This window comes from Echeneis naucrates, chromosome 5 (genome assembly GCF_900963305.1).
Source record: "Echeneis naucrates chromosome 5, fEcheNa1.1, whole genome shotgun sequence".
Lineage (NCBI taxonomy): Eukaryota > Metazoa > Chordata > Actinopteri > Carangiformes > Echeneidae > Echeneis > Echeneis naucrates.
Window position 1 is genome coordinate 16,798,050 of NC_042515.1, and position 23,152 is coordinate 16,821,201.

General features: G+C 41.0%; 1 protein-coding gene across 2 annotated transcripts in view; it reads left to right on the forward strand.

Moving 5' to 3' along the window:
* dlgap4b (discs, large (Drosophila) homolog-associated protein 4b) overlaps window positions 1–23,152 on the forward strand; it is a 103,229-nt gene that overhangs the window by 63,860 nt on the left and 16,217 nt on the right. For both annotated transcript variants that reach the window (XM_029502892.1, XM_029502893.1), the window contains exons 3-8: window positions 6,572–6,620; window positions 17,281–18,539; window positions 18,633–18,847; window positions 21,303–21,453; window positions 22,655–22,735; window positions 22,824–23,079. In XM_029502892.1, coding sequence (XP_029358752.1) covers window positions 17,346–18,539; window positions 18,633–18,847; window positions 21,303–21,453; window positions 22,655–22,735; window positions 22,824–23,079 — 1,897 coding nt within the window. In that variant the 5' untranslated portion in view covers window positions 6,572–6,620; window positions 17,281–17,345. The remainder of the gene's footprint in view (window positions 1–6,571; window positions 6,621–17,280; window positions 18,540–18,632; window positions 18,848–21,302; window positions 21,454–22,654; window positions 22,736–22,823; window positions 23,080–23,152) is intronic.

Here is a 23,152-nt window from a genome sequence, read left to right on the forward strand (position 1 = left end):
TGACTAAAGGTATTTTCTACAGTGATTTCATGATCACAGATTTTACAGGCCCCTATTTACCAAATGCCCGGGAAGACCAAGCTTGACACACAGACATACAGACAGACCTGTAATACTGTAACAGCATTAGTGTGTATTTCTTTTAATCTGTCACAGTAACTGTAACCTGTTGTTTGTCCCTATAACATGTTATTTTTCAGGCCTCCAGACTGCATTAGATTGATTAGATTAGATTGCCTGGACAATTATTAGCAAATGTTAAATAGGAAATTTTTAGAAACACTTGCATCACTGTCACAAAAAAAACGCATGGCAGATTTCAGGTGATATTTTAGAAAATTATCAAACAGACAGAAAAATAATTTGTCTGGCTGCTAGTGTGCTGTGTCGGCCTTACGGTTCAGAGAAAGAAACTATCGTAGGAATCTCAAGTTAAAACACAAAAAAAGGTGTCTAATAAAGTGTTAGTCATTCTGAAACAGACTAGATAATAAAGAGAATCCAAGATATAACTCTTCTGAAACAGATTAACAAAACAAATGACTGGACAACTACATGTACGTACACACACACACACAAATTACCACACTCATAAAGATAGGTGGGCTTTTTTTTACCCTCCATTTCATCTCATCACTTTCAGCCATTGCAATGAGGTACTACTCATTGTTTGTCATTTCCGTACCTCCTCACGTGCATATGTGTGTGTTTTGTGTGAATTTATATGAATATGGCTGGTGACAGAGAACAAAGCTCAGTTTCAGTATATCTCCCTGACTTTCTCACTTTGTGTTCAAGCTGAAGCCCCAGAGAGGAGGACAAACAGAGCACAGAGGGACAGGTGTTGTCTGGCACGAGTGCCTGCTTCTCTGTGCCCTTGTGAGAGTGTGTAGGTGTCTAAGGATGCATTTTTGTGTGTATTCAGAATTGTGTTTCTGTGTTGTATGCACACATATGTCCAATATGCTCAGCGTGTGTGTGTGTGCTGAAGGCAGTGCATCTCTCTCTTGAGCCAGGTCCTGCAGAGCTAGCGTGCTGCTTCACAGTCAGCGTGCATTTTACCAGCAGTCTCCATTTACACCGTCTGCTACTCGGCTGTCCGCAACTCATACATATATGGGCTCTCTTCTTTAGAATGGGTATCTCAAAAATGGTTAAGATATATTGTATCTTTCTGAATGTTCAGAATAAAAAAGGGGAAGGCTCGATAAACAATATATAAAGTCTTATGTGGTTGAAATTTGAACTTGATTGCTCATTCTATTCTATGTTTGCGCAGTATGCACAGAACACCACTCAGCATTGTAGTTGGGTCGTTTGCTGTCAAGACTCTGTCTTGTCACCTTCCTGTATTCATAAATAACAAAACAAGTGAGGAAGACATATTGATTGAGGAGAGTGAACTTTTGCAGGTTGAGTACACAAGACGATGGGTTGATGTTTCCAGACCAATTTACTCTAATTGGTCTCTGTAAATGCTTGTGATGGCTTATTGACTTGGGCCTTTTTTAATTCTGAGAAATAAAAGGAATCAACATTTCCAACAACAACTACTTCCCTGGTTCCTCAAAATGTTAACTTCTTCATCCAATGAGGCCAAATCGTTTCAAATGGAATCTCACTGCAGCTGTATCTTGCAAAACATTTATCAGTGTTGCCCAAAAACACAAAATAGTGAGAGCAGTTCCGTCATAGTAAAGCTGAATAATATATAAAAATGATGCAAGTCATTATTTTAAGAAGTATGGCAAGTGAATACAGGAGAAAATAAGCACACTATTTCTTGGTTTATCTCTGGAGGAGTCAGAGCAATGTGCCTGAAAATGTGACCACCAAACTAAAAATATAAATAAGATCTTCAAGCTGACAGAAAACTCAAAATGGTTTGAAATCCAGTTGGTGATGAAACGCTGAACCAACAGCAAAAGAAAATATTGAGGGCAAATTCAACATCAGGTTAAAGCAATAACACTTAATGATCGCTGTCTCAAGAGAACCTTTAGTGATCCCATTAGCACATCTAATGGAAATGGGTAAAAAAAAAAAAATGTCCTTTCAAAATGTCTTTTGAGACAATATTTTCCTTCAAGACATCATAAGTGGACACATTACCTAACTGATTTATTTTTCTGAAGTAATGCTAGTGGAGGTCCAAAGCACCATGAGTGATGAGATCAGAGTACGTCAGTGTTTGAGGGATTTCTGGTGATAGAGCTGAAAGGCTTTTCGTCAGAAGTTCACAGTAATGTACACTTGTGCTCTTAAAGTCTAATGCATCTCTGCAACTGTGTGAGTTTTGTATGGGTTGATTCTAATAAAAAGATAAAAAGAAAGGCCAATAGAGTTTTGTCCAACACCGCCAATACATACCTGAAGACTTGATGATTTATTTGGAATGCAAAGCACAAAGTCCTCAGATGAAAAGGAGCAGAAATTTGGAATCTTCTTATTCACCTTACTCTCATCTCTGATGTGAAAGATTTTCTGCTCTTCAAAGGTAATAATTGTTATCAACTCCCTGAATATGCTCATTATTATTTTAAGCCCTGTGTGCTCACGTGGGAGTGTACTCTGCACTTCATCATGGCCTTGAACACAGGTTTCTACAGACACTCCAAATAATAACCCTTCAACTGCCTCAGATCTGCTGCAGAGAAGTTTGGTGCTTTCACTGAGATGTCATCGCAAACAGACACGTACAAACAGAACGTCATTAAACATGTTACTACATATGGATGGAAGAAACGTAACAAATCCCTGCCCCATGGATGGAAGACACCCACCTACCCATGTAGACACTCATTGTACACACATCAAAACACAGCAATTATTAGTTTGATGTAGTTTTACAATAAAACATAATGTTCATGTAATTAGACATTTGTCCCCAAAGAAACAGAACATCCGAGGAAAGATGGAAAAATGCTTAAAAAAAGGGAGGGGGGATTGAAATTTTGATCTAAGTATCCTGATTTGTTTTACAACTTTTCCCTCTTTATAATGACTCTCATGCGCTCTCAGTAACTCATGCATAATACATTAGTTATTACCATGACAGCAACCAGACCATTTTAATGTGTAGAGCCACTGGCATTTCTTCACTGTCACATCACATTTGAAAGCCAAAGGATTTCTCCACCTTAAATCCCACCTCAATGAATATCACTTAGTTCCCATATACATGAAAGTGAAATGTGGAAGGCAAATTCAGATGGAATTTCTGTCCCCCGTCTAAAATAAAGCTTGCTGAAATGTTGGTTACATGTTTTAGTTTTTGTTTTTCAATGAAAAACTGCAGTTTTCCTGCTGCGAGACATCTGCTGTGGTAATCGTCAATCATCATCATTAGGATTTAGAGTCCACGTAGAGCATCAATGGGAGAGATTCTCCACACTGAGCAGTCATTCATAATGCATTCCCTAAATGAAGAGCCCAATCAGCAGATCACCCAAGCCTGATACCTCAATCTGTGTCCCAGTCTCATTTCTAATTTAATTTAAGAAACCCACTGCTGTGAACCGCAATTTGACATTGTGCTTTGAAGAGTGCTTTGGCATGGATCCCACCCCCAAACCTCCAGGAAATGCCTTTCATTTGTCTTTTGTGCCAAGTTTATCTGTGCTTTATAAATGAGTTGAATAAAGTGTGAGAATCTGTTTTCCCAGGAAGCGTAACGACTTCCTGATGTTGACTCGGTTGCAGATGAGGAAAATTACATGATGCAAAATTCGTTTCTATATCTCTCAACTGAAGTCACTGCTTACTGTAAAAGCAATTTTCTTCCATGGCCAATTAATGTGATCTATCTTGATAATGGTTTTTACTAGTGGATGTCGGATTATGTTCTTGTTCGTGTCATTTCAGTTCTTCTGAATAACACTTTGAAGCCAATACAAGATGACCTTTAACACTGTTAGGGTGTGTGTGTGTGTGTGTGTACATGTGTGTATATGTGTGTGTGTGTGTGTGTGTGTGTGTGTGAGAGAGAGAGAGAGTATTTGTGAGTCTGTGCAATTTTCCTTGACATTTTATTGCAAAAGGTCACAGCACTTTTGAGTTTTGTGTTTGCTCATTCTGTCCCAAAAATCAAAATGAACCACAGTGGTGAAAAGGTTTTTACGAATGTTACAGTGGCTGTGGATGTTCAGGACAGAGCAGTTCATCTACTGGCCACTCTAAATGTTATGCTCGAGAACATGACATTTTGTGTTGCCTCCGCCAGTAAAGTTGTCTGAATGGCAGGAGCTTCATCCTGCAGTGTCGTGTTATTAAAGTCAACCGGAGGGACAACGTAACATTTCAAACCAACGCCATCTCTTGAGTTCATTGTCTCATCCACTTCGTCCTGCATTTCACAGTCTGGTCTGCAATTTTTTTTCATGGCTCCTTCTCTCACATGCTTGTAAACAAATTCCACATACCGACTTAAGAGAAAGACCACTAACCAGATGTCCAAGGTCATCAATACCCTCTTTTGACTGTACAAACTTGAATAGTATCTCCAAATTGCTTGAATGCCATAATGATTAAATGATTGTGCCACCCTGACATCAATATCTTGCTCAACGGCTTGTCAGCATGTCGAACCACCCACCACCCATGTGATTAAATGTGAATGGCTCCGTATACCACCTGAGCCATGGCGCCTAAATGCTGATGCGAATTAGTTCAATTAGTTGCAAACTCGTGTTGACTTTCTCCTTCTGAAGGCCTCATGATGCGTTGTGAAAAATGGCTGCTCTCACTAAGAGGCAGGAGGTACCATGATGTTGTAGGGCAAAGATGCTTTGGGTGGAGGATGGGGCATGATTTGGATATGAGATGCTGCTGTTCCCACACTGTTTCCTGGTCACTGTCAACAACCACAACCAGAGTTAACAACTTAACCAAATATGTGCTTTATAAGAAAACAGCGCTGAACAGTAAAAAAAAAAAAAAAAAAGTGCTTTGGATCCTTTTTGGATGACAAATAATTACATCATTAAGATTCAGAGCAATTTTCCACGATGAGCACTTAATTGTTTGTACTGGGAGCACTGGGATTTGCGACAGTGGTGCAGCAGCGGCTTTAATGAGCTCCTCTTCATGTTCGGCTCACTGAACGCCTTCCAGGGAAATATGTGCTGAGTTATTTCGTTACACAAACAAACTTGCCTCGTCCCCTCATGTCTCTGGCTCCACCTTCCAGCACAATCATTCACCACAGATATAAACATCTCTGATTTCCATCGTGGTTGGACGAAATGTGAAAGGCACTACTTTCTGCTCTAGATTTTGAAATGATGAACTGCTGCAAAGATGTACCTTGAGTGAAGCCACGTCTCCTAAATCCCTACTGATTGTGGATCTGTAGAGATGATGGTTGTGCTTTCTTTGAGGTAAACTGTGCACATTCAAGGCTGCAGCTCTGTGCAGAAGGGGAGATACCTCCATGACACCTCGTTATACTCTGTGAATATTCATTTATCTAAGTGTCATCTACTCTACATTAACAAGCAGCATTCTGTGTGGATACATTATTCATATGTGTTGTTTGTGTCCCATCTCCCAATGATAGTATATGTGCTCTCAAATACTCGGGCAACAGATGAATGCCAAAAATATCAAAGAGAATATTTGCCATAGTAGCATAAAGCACCAAATACAGCATATTCACATCAAGGTTAAACCTTTTTTGCACTGTGTGGATTGGAGTGTTTGTCAGACTGGTGAACAAAGCATCTTCTGACTGAATTTTTGAGGAAAGGAGGGATCCGTAATGCAAAACAAAATGGCTGGGATGCAGTTTGGTGTATGGCATCAGAGAGCTGCTCATCATATGGGCCTGTTGTAGTTGGCACTGACGAGCCTGAACCACTTTTCTGAGAAGGGAAATGATAAAAAAGAAGATGAGTGGATGTTTCACAGGGTTGTAATGTACGCTTAACACAGACTGCAGGAAATAAACATAACAAACCCCAGCATGCATTCGCACACATAGATCACTGTAGATGTCCAAAGGCACCCCAATGAAAGACACAATCTTGTGTGCTCTGACATGTTATCAGGCAAGACACATGGAGAGCGTGTGACTGCGGAAGCCTGAGGTGAAAAGCCCCCTGATCCAACATTGTCATACTTGCTGGAACGCTGCAGGTGTTATAAAAGCGACTGGAATATGGATGAGTGGGAGACTACCGTGATTGAAATGTACTAAAGCGAGTCGGTGCCTTTGTGCTACACTCCATTGGTGTGGGAGAGGAGGAGGAGAGAGAGAAAGTAGGGCAGCAAAGAGTAAAGTAGACATCAAGGTGGGGCTTCTTGCTGATGCTTCTCTGGTCTGAGCTTGCATACAAGATGCCCTCGAGCACTGCTTCTCAATCAGATTATTTTAACCCGATTCACAATGCGCCACGGCAAAGGCTTATCCACAGCTCTGTTTGCTTCTGTGTGTGTTTCTGTTCGTGTGGGTGTGTGTCTGTGATAAAATATGCTGTGGTTTTGTTGTGGGTTAACAAGGAAGGCATGACACGGCTCTACGGGTTCATAGCAGACACAAACACTGACACGGTTTTCCTCCTATCTCTTTCAGGAAATTTCCACCTTCTCAGAACCAGCCTTCTGAGAAATGAGCTGCCAATGTAAGTCTTTTGCCTCACCTCAACACGCAGTTGCTCACACGTTTGACAAGTACACACACAATCATGCATGCGCAGAGCTGTACCGTGAACCGGTAACCTTTAACTGCCTTTTCCTCACCAGCCATCAGGGATGGGATTCACCGCTGACATCATTTGTTAGTAGCTAATTGCTATTCCCTGCAAACACACTGATGGGACATCAAATGTTGATTCAATGCAGGACAAGCAAGAGCCAAAGTCTAATTTCAAACAAACCTCCTACTGAGTTACTAATTCTGCTTTTTAGTTTTTCATCCTGCGCACAAGGAAGGCTTGAGGTGCTATTAATAATGGATGAAGATGTGAGACTTTCCAGCAAATTTTCGAGAAGCTTCAGTGCTTGCATCTAAAATCTGACAGGAACGGCTCTCTGTACACCTGGAAACTGGGGATGTAGCTTTCAAGCACTTCTCGAGGCAATGTTGTTACAGCAGAGATAAGAAGCTGTGGCCAGGGCCATGTGGTTGAAAAATAGAGAGCTCCGGGGGCGTAAGCTGCCAGTTCCTCAGTTGTTCATACCAGGACATTATTTGGTCACACTTTTTTATTTTCGGGTTTTGTTCTTTTTTTTGGTCTCTGCCCGTCCCCCTGCACTGTCGTTGTCAGTTGTGTCTGAGTTCTGAGTCAGGGACTGTTCAGTGAACTTCTTTATCAGACTCACTTTTCACCACTTCACAACAGATATGGGTTAGACTTCAGTAATATCGGCAGCCAGTAAGTATGAGGTGTGTGTTTGACAGAGAAAGTGGATGAGGTTTCTTCACGTTTATAACATATTCACAAAACAGTTTTTTCATTTTTTGACCAGGCATATCCAAATCTGTATTTACATGAGAGTTTGCCTGAACTCAGGTTCACTCGCACAATATATCAGCAATCAGGGAGAAAGAAAGGAAAAAGAGAAACCATAACACAGCAACAATTCCAGAGGGGCACGGGGACAGAAAACACAAAATAACAAGTCCCATCGGAACGAAGAGTGTACAATTTTTTTTATTTTATTTTTTTTAACCAGTTGCAGCTTTGCAACAATTTGCAGTCACCCAGAAAAAATTTACAGATTTACAGAAAAAATGCCGTGTTCAATTTCAGTTAGACAAATGTTCTATCCATCGTAAACCCCAACTCAGTGAGGATAACATGAAATCATTTTCATTCATCTTCTAAAGCTTATCTATTTCCGGGTGGCGGGGGGTACCCGAGCCAATCCCAGCTCACACTGGGCGAGGGCGGGGTGCACCCTGGGGAACAAGTTGCAGTATTTTTCCATTGCTGGTTGAGTTTCTTTTTTCCCTATTTGAAGAAAATTTGATTTACAGGACTCACTTACAGGCAGAAATGACTTGAGAGAACATGAGTTTTGTGGTGCTATTGTGCACGGTACTCTGTAATGCATTGTTTGATTGTCTTTTTGTTTGGCTCTCAGTGGATCTGCCTCTGAAGACAGCCTGCTCATTTTACATTTTTTTTTTTTCATCAGTCTGTCATTTTAATGAAAATTTCAAAACAACAACATGGTACCGAACCAGACTTCATTTAAGGATTATGCCCACAAACATGATCACTTCTCATACACAGTGTCAAGCCGCTGTCTGTGATTACAGACACACACACAGAAGGTTCTGTCTTTAAAGTATTTCTGTAATATTTACAGGCTCAGTCCTGTTGTGCACCATTGCTTTATAACAAATTAATCATACAAGCTTCACTGTGGCAGATTAATTCATGCTTTGCTTAGTAGGTCAAAGTGAGAGACACGGCATTTGCCAGAGGATAATCAAATCAATGATAGCTTCACAGGAGAAAGGAAAAAATTGATATGACTATAGTACTGAAACACTATGATCAAAGCTGAGCTCGCCCTTGAATGAGAATGTGGGGAGGAGAGCAGGGCTGCGAGGGCAGCTGAGATGGAGGCATTAGTCTCTCCTAGCTGTCTGCACTCAAAAGGAGACCATGGCAATTTCCCTGAATCACAGTATAGAAGTTCTTTTGTCTCTTCACTCTTTCTCTCACACTGGATTATGGAGTGCTCATCCAGAAAGAAATAGGTACTGAAACAGTCTGACTAGGACAGTGCAGAAGTGCTCTTACTCTCCTACGCTAATATAGTATAGTATATATATAGCGAGAGAGAGGAATCACTTCTGAAGAATCTAGAATTTATCCATTGCATTTTCCTGTGGCCACTAAATTGCTCTGAACAAACAAACAAACAAGTTTAAAGTTATGCATGCACTACCCTAACTTTTCTGCCTTCTGATGAATAGGTGGTTTCCCCCAAGAAACGAGGTGTGCAGCTGTTTCTGAAATCTGGATTTTTTTTTTGGATTAGTCAGACCAGAGAAAACAATTGCTTAATGGAGATCTTCTAATACATGAGGGCAAAGTCATTTGCAAACATACAGCCCACTCACGCAGTGAAGAGAATGAGCGAAAAAAAATAATTAATGTCACTATGCCAAGGTCAATATCCTCTCTTACTCAGAAATCCTTTCAGCAAATATCCATATTACCTGCTACAGTGCAGTTGAATGAGGTAATGAATCCCAGAGGTCATGTTCAAGCCACAGTGGGAATGTTTTCATTTTTTTGAAGTAAAAAGATATCCACCGAGACAAGCATTTTCACCATGGCCTCAGTCCATGGTCAGTGTTTTCCTGCTGCAGATTTCAATTGACACACTCCGTCTTTAGATTGACCTTCAAACACAGCTTTTCTTTACAGCCATTTATACTGTATTACCACTAACAGGTGCAATTAAAGCACACGCTCTGGGTTTATTTTTTCCTGTCTTTTTAATTTGGTAGCCATTTTTATGTCCCCCTCAGAATGAACTGTGATCACTCGGGGGATTCCCCAACAAATCCTTTCACGTCCTTTTCTTAGGTTGTGATGTATTACCAGGAATCCATGCTGCCCACATCGCTAGCTCACGTAGTTCACATCTACTGTATACCATCTCTCTGCCTGTCCCGCTGGCTTTCTGACTGTTGTCAAGACAACAGCTCACTGCCAGGCAGCTGGTGGGTTGATAGGTTGACAGACGGCCATCATGGTTATTATTCTGACGTGACGTGGGGATTGTGAGACATGAATACCAGGTTCACCCACTTGGCGTCCAGAAGGGACCCCTGCACTCTCTTCCCTGTCACATGACCACAGGACAGGAAGGGACTTTTCCCCCTTTCTATTCACTGCAGGAAATCTCATAGTCCTGCTGTTTCCTCTGTGGGGTTCAAGGCTTTGTTGAAACTTTAGCGTGAACTACGGCTATTGTGTGTCAGCCCAAGGGCATTCTGTAGGGGGTGAGGTTTATAGCTTATCCTGGTGGGATTTATAGCTTTGTCCTGGTTGTTCATGGCTCATACACATTCAACCCAACAACTTATAGACAGCACAGTATGTCATTGAGCTGTAGCTCAGTTATAAGAATGAGAGCTTTGCCTTCCCTCATCCCTTCATTTAACTGTGTCTTACATTCTGGAGGTCTTCCGCAAGTTGGATTAGTAGTTGTCCTCAAAAACATGAACTCTGGCCTGAATTTATACTAAATGGTTTTGAAGTGAATCTTCAGTGTCTGTGTGAGAACAGACACTTTATTTGTGTCTTTGCAGTGAAGCTTCTTGTTATATCTGAATTCACACAAAGTCTGAAAGTGTCTGTCTGTGTGCGTACATACTGTATGTGCACATCTGTGTCTGTTTGCATTAGTCCCTCTGATTTGCCCCGAATCCAGAGATAGAGGCCACAGCTGTTGCACACAACCCTCCCCTCCCTGTGTGCTTCTGAGCAAAAGATGCCCATTCCTGTGCCAAAAATCCCCCAAAAAATTGCACTTGGCCATGTCTGCCCACCAACTCTTTAGCTGAAAATTGGATCCTGAATGAGTTATAATATAGTTAGTAATGTATTTTAAATTTTGATTTAAACCCACCGCGCCTGCTTCCTGTAGATTTAATATTTTAAAATAAAATTCCCATTTGTTAAATTTATTTAATGTCAATCCTAATTCAGAAATTAATTCACAACTTCGCTGAAGCTATTGGGGGGTTTTCGACTCACTGAATTAGGCCAGCGTAAAAGTCAGAGTAAAAATTGCCCTATTGTGTTTCTCTCTCAGCAGCTTTGCAAGAAAACATGAAGAGGGATTTAGTGTTCAAAAGATGAAGTAACTTTGGAAGATACAGAGTTTATCGTCCAATCTTAGAGAACTGAAGCAACATTTACAAGGGCTAGATTTTGTGGCAGATCTGTTGCGCTGGACTCACACTATGAAGGAATCACGCAGCCTGAAGATGTTGAATGAAAATTACCCTATCAGTGTGAATATAGGCATTCAAGTACAAAAACAATTTTTGTTGACAACTGCTGTCACATAGATTTTCAGGGTCAAAACAATAAACTGTATCCATTAAATAATCATGTGGATTTGTGAATAAAACTATTCACTTTATATTCTCAAATTCACAGGAACTCAGGTTTTTGAATGATTCATGCTTAAGATCTGAACCACAGCACAAACATAAGTGCCGCTGTGTTTGCTTACCGTATGGATCATAAAATTGATTGAAGAATAATTTGACATAAAATCAACACAGTTTGTCTCCTCGAGGGTCTGATAGTGGGACTATAGCGTTTTTATAGGATTTCTGCTTCGAGTTCAAAGGTGACTGGGCTGCATGATGTTTGAACCATACCACAGGTATCGTTGCTGAATAAACACTGTTGTGTTCAGCAACATATCATGAAATTACCTATTTGACTGTTAGAGTGTATGATCTGATCCATACTGATCCATAAAAGAATGTGACCTAGTGACCTCTTGTTTTTTTTTTTTAACTGACTTATTAACCTTCAGGCCTGTTTGAGGTCAGAGTAGCAAATATACAGCAACAGCAAGAAACTGCTTTCTCATATGAAAAACACTTGCAGGTGCCATGATTTTTATTTATTATTATTATTATTTTTTATGCCTGGCTTTCCTCTTTCCAAAAAAAAAAAAAAAACCACAACAATAATTACACACCATGCACTCTAAATGTACCAACTTCAAAACCAGAATTAGCTTTGAGGACAAGGAAAGTTCCTTTGGCACAATAAGCAGTGAAGAGTTAAGTGGTGCCACTGTCTTTCGCTGACTTCCTTTCTGGCTTGCAGTCTTTAGAGATGGCTAAAATGAGTGGGTCATCTATCACAACAGAGGGGAGAGTGGTAAATTTATCGCTGTGAAAATAGGCCAGAGCACAGCACTGATGGAATAGATAGAGTGTAATTAGGGCAAGGTTAGCCTGCTTCACACACACACACTCACACACACACACACATGCACGCGTTCACATATGCTCTTTTCATTATTAAGTATTTGACACACATGTAAGTGAGTGTTTGTTTATTTGTATGTGTGATTCTGATTGTGTTGGCAAATAATGGCAAATAATTCAATTACTTCTGATTTGAAGGAGCAAAGTCGTATAATTTACCAAGACAGCAGAAAAAAAAAACCCCGCATTTATTATTTTTGCACAGACGTCTCACATATTCACAATCATTTACACCCTCACGCCTTTTCTGGGATAAACAGAACGTCATCCAAAATGGTTGGCTTGTTTCCTTCACATGTGCAAAAAATGTACCTCTAGCTGTCTTCCTCCCCTAAACTTCCTCTGCTTCATTAAACTTCTTCTCTGTCTCCCCAGTGCACAGCTTACAACACACTTACTCATTTTCACACCTTCTCATTCCTTTTAGATTGCTTTCATTTTCACAGTCACAAAACCCACGCCTTTCTCCCCACAGCTTTTCCCACACTCCTTGCTGTCCCTTCCTCCTTACCAGCAGTCCGCAACCATTCGTTGGTCTTGTCACATGTAACACACCACCTTTGGACACCACACACACACACAAAGAATCCCCTGGCCCCTGTTCTTCCAGGGCATTGCTATAAGCCTATTGGAGCAGATGGGCTCAGGGTTGGCTGACTGACTGAGCTGTGCTCTGACAAACTGCCTGTGTTGCTCAGATGAAGGAATGATGTCCTTTTGCACAGTCTCATCTAAATCTGGCTGTCCACAGACATGCCAGTCTAGAAATTGGCCACTGGGTAAACTGTCTGGCTACTCTTAGGTTACAACAGATACATGCTTGAGATGTTTTGATACATAATCCGTCAGTCAGTTTAATTATTTTTAGAATTAGAAACACATTGAAATTATTTGATTGACTTATTTTGATTCCAGTCAGCCAAAAATCTGTATTCCCCTCCAGTGATCGACTGCTGCCCACAGTGGACAAGTGGAGAGAAGTGGAGATGTACTTCAGTTAAATTTGGTGGTGCATTTCCAATGAGCTATATTTGAGGAGCGAGTAAATACAAGGAAATTAATTTTATAATTAAGACTTAATATAAAACAACATATTTGGGGCAATGGATAGAAAATTATACAAGCTTTTGCTGAAGTTTTTGCCTGCCGAAATGTCTAATGACTGAGTGTAAAAGTTCCTTCTAAATAACTGGTCACAGCCCAAATGAGTCAAAGGTGTTATGACATGACAAAGGACGCAAATGGCTGATTCATCTGAATTTGAAAAGTAGGAAAATAGATTTAGCTGAATATATATATATATATATATTCTTCATTCATTAATCATACCATGGACTATATGAGTCATATGATTTTTCAAACTAAAAGCAAATCACTTTGTAATCATCAGGAGGTGAAACCCAGCATATTTAAATGAAAGCGGGGTCAGTGGGCGTAGCCTGAAGAGAGGGATCAACTTCAAATACCTAATTACTGTGTACTGTAGTTACAACCTTCACCACCCCAAACTGCCTCAAAAGTAAAATGCTGCACATTCATTGCTGCCTCAGTATTTACAATGTAGTGATGTAATTGATTTATATAAATATTTATATATTTAGTTAGAGGGGAATGAATACTTTTGTTTTATATATTTTAAATGATTTGTCTGCTAAAACCTTATAATGTAGGAATTTGTATTTACAGTGAATTTAGTTTACTAGAATACTTGCGCCACTGCAATCCATCCAGGCTGAACATTATTGTCATTCCCTGATTTATCAACGACATCAGAAGAAATCATTTTTCCCTTACTGTCAAATGCATCTGTTAATTCTGAACAAGTTTTTCCATAACCAACCAATTTGATGCATGAAAAAGTCAAGAAAATGACGCAACTTGAGATTCATAGTCCTGCTTGTGTTGACTGTGATCGCCCTCTTCAGGTGCAGAGCATGAACTGCCAGTACTTCTCAGGTTGTGGTGGTTGAGAGGAGTAAGGTCATGAGCTGGACATGAAGCCAAACACCCCTTTCCCCACTGGAGGAGCAGATGGCAGCTCCCCGGTGCACAAGGCAGGGAGATGCTTCCACCAGACGCTCCAAGCAGGGTGTAAAGACACACAAACAACAGACAAATTAATGTTGCTGTGTGCATGTGTTGGTGAGCACAACACTATCAATGGGTGCTATACTCTCACACAGATACACACTCACACACATCTAACAATTGCAGATGCTTTACCTAAACTATTTTCTTCCCCTTTGGCGCCTATTACCATTTCACTGCATTGATACTGTAAAAGGTTTGTACCAAAGAAGAAATGATGTTAGATGATGCTGAACAAACATTAGCTGTTAAGCTTAATTTTCATACAGCTCTTTTTTATGAACTGTAATGATCTGCAAGCACTCCAAGGCATGCTCACACCACCTTATTATTCATTGGGTTCATACAGTGTGATAAATATCCAACCCTAAAATTTTCCAGTAGCTGTTTACTGACTGTCTGCTGGACACACTGAAAAGAGCAATCAATGTGCTTAATGGATCAGCTTACTTCACCCCATACACTGTCATACACAAAAATATGAACAGCCTTATTTTGAACTATTTCATTGTGTATCAAATTATTTTAAAAAAGAAAAAGAAAACACAAATTTGAATTTCTAGATTTATTAGAGCTGGACCATTTCTTAGATCTGTTTCTTAAACCTTAGCCTTACTTGTGTTTTCTTCTATTTTTAGTGTATGATTACAGAGCATGAACATAAAATGCTAAAATGTTCTCAACATTTGACTGGCAGTGTAGAGTTTACAATCCTGCCTTCATTGATAATGCCACTATCACTGTCATTTCAAGCCATACTGGTTGACACATTGAGCAGAGCATGCTAAGCTTAGCTGAGTGGCATGTCACAACGGGATATGAGGCAGTTAGCTAATGTGGTGTAAAAGGATTTAGAGGATTTGACCCTATCAGTGGAGATGGCACTCAGAAAGTCTCTGTTAATGACACTAAATGAGTCTATGCCTGCAGCATGCTAATAATGCTTCTCTAAAAGTCAGGCTTATAATTCATATGGAGATTTTTGCAAATAGCAAATTTCCAGAAGTGTGAAAAAGTAATGTGCATGTATGTACACCTTATGTAAAAGAAAGGTAACACACCCAACATTTCACTCCTCTGATTGGTGAATCATATTCTGCTGAAACTGGCCTGCAGATGTTTTGTCGTCTTGTAAGTGAGTTCCTCCTCTCATATTCACATTATCCGCTGAGCAGTTCACTGTCATTGTCTCATTTTCTCCTTTTCTCCAGCGATCTTAGCACTTTGAAGTTCAGCGCAGAGGCTTTTACTAACGGTCCTTCCCTACAGACTTTCAGTCTCTTTTCAACAAGTCAGATGGCCCCTCTACAGGACTACAACACAAATATACATTTGTTTACTTAAGACAGGACGCAGCAAGGAGATGGCAAGTTTTTTTGGTGGTTTAATGCAGTAAGAGTCCATAGCCAGTGGTTGCACAAAGCAGTTGCAAATGTAATTGCTTTCTTAGTCATTATCTGCTATGTTAATCTACAGGGGCCCTAATCATTCATTATCCTTCATCCTAATAAAAATCAAATGTACTGAACATGATCATACACTGTAACTACTATTTACCAGCCTTGAGACAATTTCATAGTAAAGTCTTGTTTGACTGTTTAATAAGAGCAAACACGAGAAAGGGGGATATGAATACTAGAGTTGCTTTATGGAAACTGATTTACAGTGTTATTCTAGTTCTGCTCATACCTAATAGCAACCAAGCCAATAATAAATGACAGATGGATTCAAAAAACATTTACAATAGGAAAGATAAGAATGAAAAAGCCCCAAATTCTGTCTGGATTAATGTAAAAGCAACAGGCAAGCAAATTTACAATTGTCAGGTTTCAGATAACCTGTAGCACCAGAGTAGAGGAGTCATTTTTCTGCGTACATTTAACTACACCAACCCTTACACAGCGTTCTGGCTGTCCAGTTTCTAATATGCATTTCAACAATGGCATATGGCTCCGTCGCAGGAATTTATAGATACTAATCACATTTATTTAAATATACCTATATCCAACCAAAATGCAGGAAGATTTTTAATTTTTCTCATGAAGAGTGCAAACCAGGCTGATTAAGAGGCTGAAATCAGATTGTTTGAATGGTGGATCCCGTTTCTTTTACAGGCAAACATATGTTCCGATATATAAATAGCATTACTTTCTGTATCCTCTTTGCTTAGCCTTTACATAATACTCCTCATCCATTGTCTGTCTATCCTTTTCCATAACAAGAAGTAGCGTCCTTACCGCCTTGTCAGCCAGGGCATTGGCACAGCTTGACTAGGAGGACAACGAGATGTAGTTGCCAGCTCCTGCCGCCCACCACCCACTGGTCAAATCCTCTTTGCTGGTTTCACTATGACAGTCTGCCCACCATCCTTGGCTCAACATGCAAAGATAGGACAGGAGCTTGGTAGCCAATGCCAGGGATACCCACTGGAGGTGGGAATAGGAGAGAGGAGGAAGAGAGAAAGAGAAACAGATGGAATTATGGGCGAGTGCTACAGGCTGAAAGAAAGGGCTCTCCCAGAAATTAGGCTGTTTTGTATCACAACTAAGCTGTAGGATATAAAGAGAGGAAGGCAGAGGCATGTATATCATCTGGAATTTTATCTTACCAATAAACTTTTTTGTTGGTGTGTTTCTTATGAAAGGAGAAAGGAGTTCAATGTATAATGCTTCACCAACATAAAGTTTAATTTGTGGCTCATTAACCAAAATATATCCACAATGACTGAATGATTTTGAATCTCTGCTTTCTGAATATGATTGGACAGAGAAAGAGGGGATGCTTGTTCACTGGCAGCTGCAAAGGCCCACATATCTGTGGAGGTGTCTGGAGTTACAGATGACTGTTGGCAATTGTTCTCATACCCATAATGGATGTCCTGACCCACTAGCAACAGCTTGACTTTATTCAACAAGTTGTTTTTCGATCCATTTTCCTCATTTTAACACAGATGTTCGCTGTGGGTGGCAGTGGAAAGCTGGCTCATTCGCTGCACAGTATTTTCCTCACAGCTCTACAGCTAGATGGTGTTGTGTAGTTTGGCACATAGAAAGCAGCTGAGTATTGTATGGCTGAGTGGATAGAAGCTGTTGAGTTTGAGTTTTGTATGTTGTTGAGTATTCTTTACAGAAATATTGACCAGAGCTAAACTTCTTCCTTTATTCTGTCTTATGTTGTGTCTTTCTGTTCTGTTTGTCTCTGCTTTCCAGGAGTCACGGTCAGTCGTAACTACTTGGCCTGGAGGTCTTCTAGGGGGTTTGTCCTCCTCACCATCATGAAAGGATTGGGGACAAACCGTAACAGACATCTGTCTGATTCCTGTGATCCTTCCTCAGGCCATCCTGATGCCCTCTACCCTCAGAAGACCAGCACCCTGCCACGCAGCCCTTACCTGCTGAGCCCAACAATGGACCACTATGGCACCATCGACCCCCACCTCTACCCTTCAGCAAACACAGGCTCCTTTCCATCGGATTGCATGCTGCCCCTCAACAATCAGCTGTCCAACAGCAGCACTTTCCCCAGGATTCACTACAACTCCTATGAGCAGTCTGACTTCTCACCACCTGGGGACAGTATCGGGGGGATAAGTACAGGGACTATAGGGACATCCATGGGCATGGGAACAACAGGAATAGGCATGACAGGTTTGAGTGCTCGAACGCCTATGATTACGAGCGGCTCAGCAACTATATCACATCATATGACCAAGAACCAGGCACCAACTAGTCTGCTGGAGTTTGACAAGCAACTACCAGGAGGCCATGACGGATTCAGCACATTGCAGTATCATCGCACATCCGCTGTTGCTACCGCCAAGCAGCGCACAGATAGCCCTGGTCGCATTCGTTATATGCTGCACTCAGTGCAGAAGCTGTTTGCAAAGTCCCAGTCACTGGAAAGCCACAACATGAAAGGAAATGTAAGTGGACGCTCTACTGGCAGTGGTGGAGGCTCTTCTGGCACAGAAGACAGTGGGAAGCAGACTCGTCGTTCCAAAAGTAAAGATCGGGGTACAAAATCAGAAACAACTGCCAAGAGACGGCCACGTTCCAATATGTCAGGTTACTGGAGCTCAGACGATTTGGATAGCAGTGATCTGAGCAGCTACCATAACACGATGGCCATGATGACTCTGGGGCGTCCGAGTGGCCACAACAGCCAGGGCGGACAGAACAGATACATCCACAGTGGCTACAACACTATAAGCTCCTCCAAAAGCAGCAATGACATGAAATATCAGGGGCTTCCTGGGCCTGGGAGTGGAGGAGGTGGTGAAATTGGTGGAACAGGAAGTATGCTAATGACTGATAATGATTATATGAAAGGAGGGTCCTGGTCCACGTTGACTATGGGCCAGCCAAGACCTGTGATCCAGAAGGGTTCAGCTACTCTGGATAGGTCCATGCTCAAGTCCAAATCCTGCCAACAAGAATTAACCTGCAACTACCTGCAGGTTGGACGAAGGGTGAGTAGGCCTGGAGTCTGATGAAAGTTTCATAGATTAAAGTATATAAATGGTTGTTTAAGTACCCTAACTTTATCCACTGAATGCCTACAGGGAGATTGGAGTAGCACATTAGGCCACAGTGGGGGTGCCAATGAAATTCCATGTCGAAGGATGCGCAGTGGTAGCTATGTGAAGGCCATGGGAGACATGGAAGACAGCGACGACTCAGAGGGAAGCCCCAAACCCTCTCCAAAAACTGCTGCTCGCCGCCAGAGCTACCTCAGGGCCACGCAGCAGTCCCTAAGCGACCAGCTACCCCCACGCAAGTAAGGGGATAAATTGAGACATAGAATTGTGTTTTATCATGCAGCACACTTTAGCTCTCAACATTAAAGTAAACAAACTCATACTCAAGGTACAATCCGTGATCTGGATGTTTAAAATTCAAAAAAGGTCACAAAGGTGATTGTCTTTTGATAAAATACCGATATTAGACAGCTATGAGCTGGAGTGATCAATGATTTCTGATGCTGATAAGTTTGTTTACTCCAGTCTCCTCACATTTTTTATGTGTAGCATCCTGGTTCATTCGGTATTCAAATGTAAAGCTTCTTGTTGGGTCTGATAATCAGTGACCACAGCGCACACCGATTGACTTCTGATTGACACAATGTCTCAACAATCAAAAGAAAATAAATAAACCAGCCTATTCCCTACAGGAAAGAAGCCAAGTCCAGCTTGACTGCGCAAGCACACGGGAAAATAAAAATGCAAACACCGTCCAAGCTGTGCCTACTTACCCATAGAATGAAGTGGGTTCAGCTTGAGTACCGTATCTCAGCTGTTCACTCTCTAACTGTTGGTCCCACACTCAGAGGTCACAAGTTTTTTAGTGAAGTTTACATATTGAGATTGTTTGCTCTCGGCCAGTAAGTCTCTATGCAGGAGCCTCATGTTTTCCACTGGCTGGCATTGTGCTTCACCTGTCTTGAAAGGGTTAGCATTCAGAGGCATGAGAGGCAGAAGGATATGATGCAGGTACAATGTGATATTGTGCAGCTGAGTCAACTGAGGTTTCTCATAAAACAACAAAGAATAAATATATTCTGTTTCTAAGTCAGTATCTCATATCTGCACACATCTGTTTTGAAAAATGTACAAAGCTGTAATAATTCAAGTTATTTTTGTCTTGTGCCATACATTTAATGTACTCTGTGCAATGCTATCACAAGAAATAAATTATCAGAAGTAAATTTAACTATCAGAATCAGAATCAGCTTTATTTTCGTTCTGCCATGTACAATGAAATTATATGTGGCTAAATAAATACAAGTCACATAAAAAATTGTAATAATAAACAAGTAGTAATAAAAACACAGAGAAACCAAAGATATAGTATAAGATAACAGGAAAAGACATTCTTTCAGCAAAACATTTGAAATGCGCAGGAAATCTTAACGCAAGTGTCTCTGCTATCTGTAATGAGGTAGTTAGTTGGGTTTATGTCAATATGTCAATTTCCTTTAAAGTTTCATCAGCACACATGTAGACAACTTCTGATTACATGTGTGATTATATAAATCACTAAAGAAGATCCAGTGATTTAAAACATTGAGTGACAACAAAGTGAGAGTAATCTCTGACATGTAAAGGTTTCCGTGTCAAATTTAATCTCACTCTGTTCAGACTCTCTAACTCGGTCATCTTGAGAAACCAGCCTGCAGGTCAACCCAATGTACACATAAAATCAAGGTTTCAAATCACTATAAAGTTTGTGTTAAGAAATTTAAAGTTTTATTCTTCGCTAAAGCGTGTTTGAGTGATTAACCATGCTCCCCTGCCAACCCCCTGACCATCCAACCCCACTCTCTCCCGGTTTGCTCCACCCCGATTGGTGTGAGCAGCAGAACCCTGGATTACACTCTGTTGCAGGGGGAGCTGGATGCCCTGTGGTCTCCACTCCACAGTGTGTCTTCTCTGCACCAGCTGGGCAGGTCAATGAGCAGGTCAGTGATAGGTCTGCAAGCCACCTCTTAGGGGGATGGTGCAATACACTGTCTGATTGGATGATGCATCATCATTGGCTTTGCACCACTCCCCTCAGATGTATGTAAGTTCAGCGGCGACTCCAAATGCCAAATTCATGCTCTGCTGCCAACAACTGCCGGTCTTGTAAATACCATCTGCCCGACGCTTTTAGGTGGAAAGTAGCTGAGTGGGACACTTTTCAAATGGGGGAATGGAGGGACATCTTTGTGCATAGACCATTGCATGGCAGTTTACTGTCATGTAACAATCACTGTGTGCCAACAAAGAATGAGTAAAAACATTGTTTAGAGCTACTGTTCAGTCCAACCTGCCCATGTTCTTTGGCTTTGGCACCATGATAGCACACAAAGCTCTGTACATACGTTGCCTCACATCACTGGCTTTGCATGCTTGGGTGCTCTGGCAGTTAATGGTAAAATTGAAATCAGATATAACTCGGATGAGATTTTGATTCATTATGACTCATATATGTGGAAATGAAAGGGATGAGTTGAAGATCAGCTGCATTTATCTTTTGCCTCTCTTTCAATTCCTGGTTTTGCTGATGTTTTTTTTTTCCTCCAAATCCATTTCCCTTCTGCCTCTACGTCATAACATATGAACAACATGAACTGTTTCTCTGAATATGTCCTTGTTCAGTCCTAATGTTGCTTTTAATTTGCCCCTTAACGGGTCATATGTTTAACACATCTCCTTAATCTTGTTCCTCCTCTCTTGCTATTCCATTTCCAGCTGTCTTCCATCTCTGAGAGAGCTTGCCAATAACCGCAGCCTGGACAACCTTGACTGCATTGAGGGTACCATTTCCTCGTTGCCACGCTGGGATGACGATGACTTCAGCCAGGCCTGCAGTACCTTGGGCAGACGTAGCTGCATGGGACAGGTCAGTGCAAGCAGAGGTCTGGTCCTCTCTTCCTGTTAGTTATGATCATACATTATACATTTGCATTTGCTCAGTATTTATCTCACATAGCTCTTAGCAACTGCTCCTCTTTCAAATCTTTCATCATCAAATCATTTTCACACAACTTCTTTGTGTGCCTTAAGCTACACTCATTTCTGACATATAATTAGCAGTTTAACAGATATAGCCTGACAGAATTACAGTAATAAATGAGCGTCAGATGAACTAATCCACATTTTTCAACACTATCTCCCATTGATGTCATGAACCTAAAAGCCAAGTGAATGACATTGGTAGCTCTAAGTCTATATTTCATTTACTTACATAAGAGCCATTAGCCTCCAACTGACAAGGTCGGTGAGATGATGAACAGCTGTAAAGAGTGGCTCTGATCTTTTCCAATGAACTAGTCAAATGAGGCAATACAAGCTATTAGTACAGGATTTGCACCCATTCACTGTCAGGTCACTGCTTTACAAAGAATGTGCCTGTTAGATGAATTTATTGCTTTAATTTTCATTCACAGCAGCATGCCAAGCAAACTAAATTTTCATTATAACTTGAACTTTTTGAGGTCATCTTGTGTAATTGTGAACTTCTTTAAGCAAAAATGAATAAGGGAAAATCCTCCATTGCCAAAACTTTTACGTGAAATTGTGCATAGTTCTAAACCCCAAGATGTTCCACTTTGTTTGCATTTTTGCTGCCGTACTTGCACTTACTATCTCAGATCTTACTGTTGCTAGTCAGTGAACTATCAAAATACCCCTTTTTACACATTGTTGACTCTTACTGAGGCTGTTTCTGTCAACCAAGAAAATATGAAACCCATCATCTGCAAGACTTCCACTCCAACAGAAAGCGTGGAAATGGTTCACATTTTGAGCATGTTTCTGTGAAAAATTACTAAAATGATGGTGCTTCTTACCTTGGTATTTCTTTCATTGTTCCTTGTAAGTTGAAAAGTCATACAGGTTAGGCAATGTGGGAAATGTCAAACGAAGAAAATTCGTTTGATAGATGAAATGACACCCCATCTAGAGACCCAGCCTGAGGAGCAAACAGGTTTTATTGGGGTTGCTCAGCAGTGTGCGCTCCACTACTCGCACCAATTTCAGTTTAGTGCAACAGTTTAGTTTTTTGTGCCATTTTATGATATCCCATCAAATCTGTCTCACAGGTGGAGGTGCTGAGTATGTCTGTAAAGGACACTCCGCTGGCCAGTCGGTGGTCACCTCCAGTGCTGGGAACAACTGCTCTGGTCAAAATGAATCATACCATACTGTTCTATTCTCCTTGCCATTATATACAGATGTGTCTTAACCAATATTGTCCTGTTCTCACTACAGCTACAGGACCTGGAATTGAGTCATCACTATGAGGACCGCAGCTCAGAGTCCACGTTCAGAGATTCCCGTTCGCATTCTCAGGACAACCCAGATCCTCCAGACCTGCCCATGCCAACATGCTTCCGATCTCGCAGCCACAGCTACCTGAGAGCCATCCAGGCAGGATGTTCCCAAGATGATGACACAGTGTCCATAGACTCAGGCTGCTCACCACCTCCAACTGACTCCAGTGTTCGCACCTACAGCACTAGTACTGGTGAGTCACTGGCTGAAATACATATGTTACACTTTATGTGACTAGACACATGCAAATGAGTTCATTCGACTTC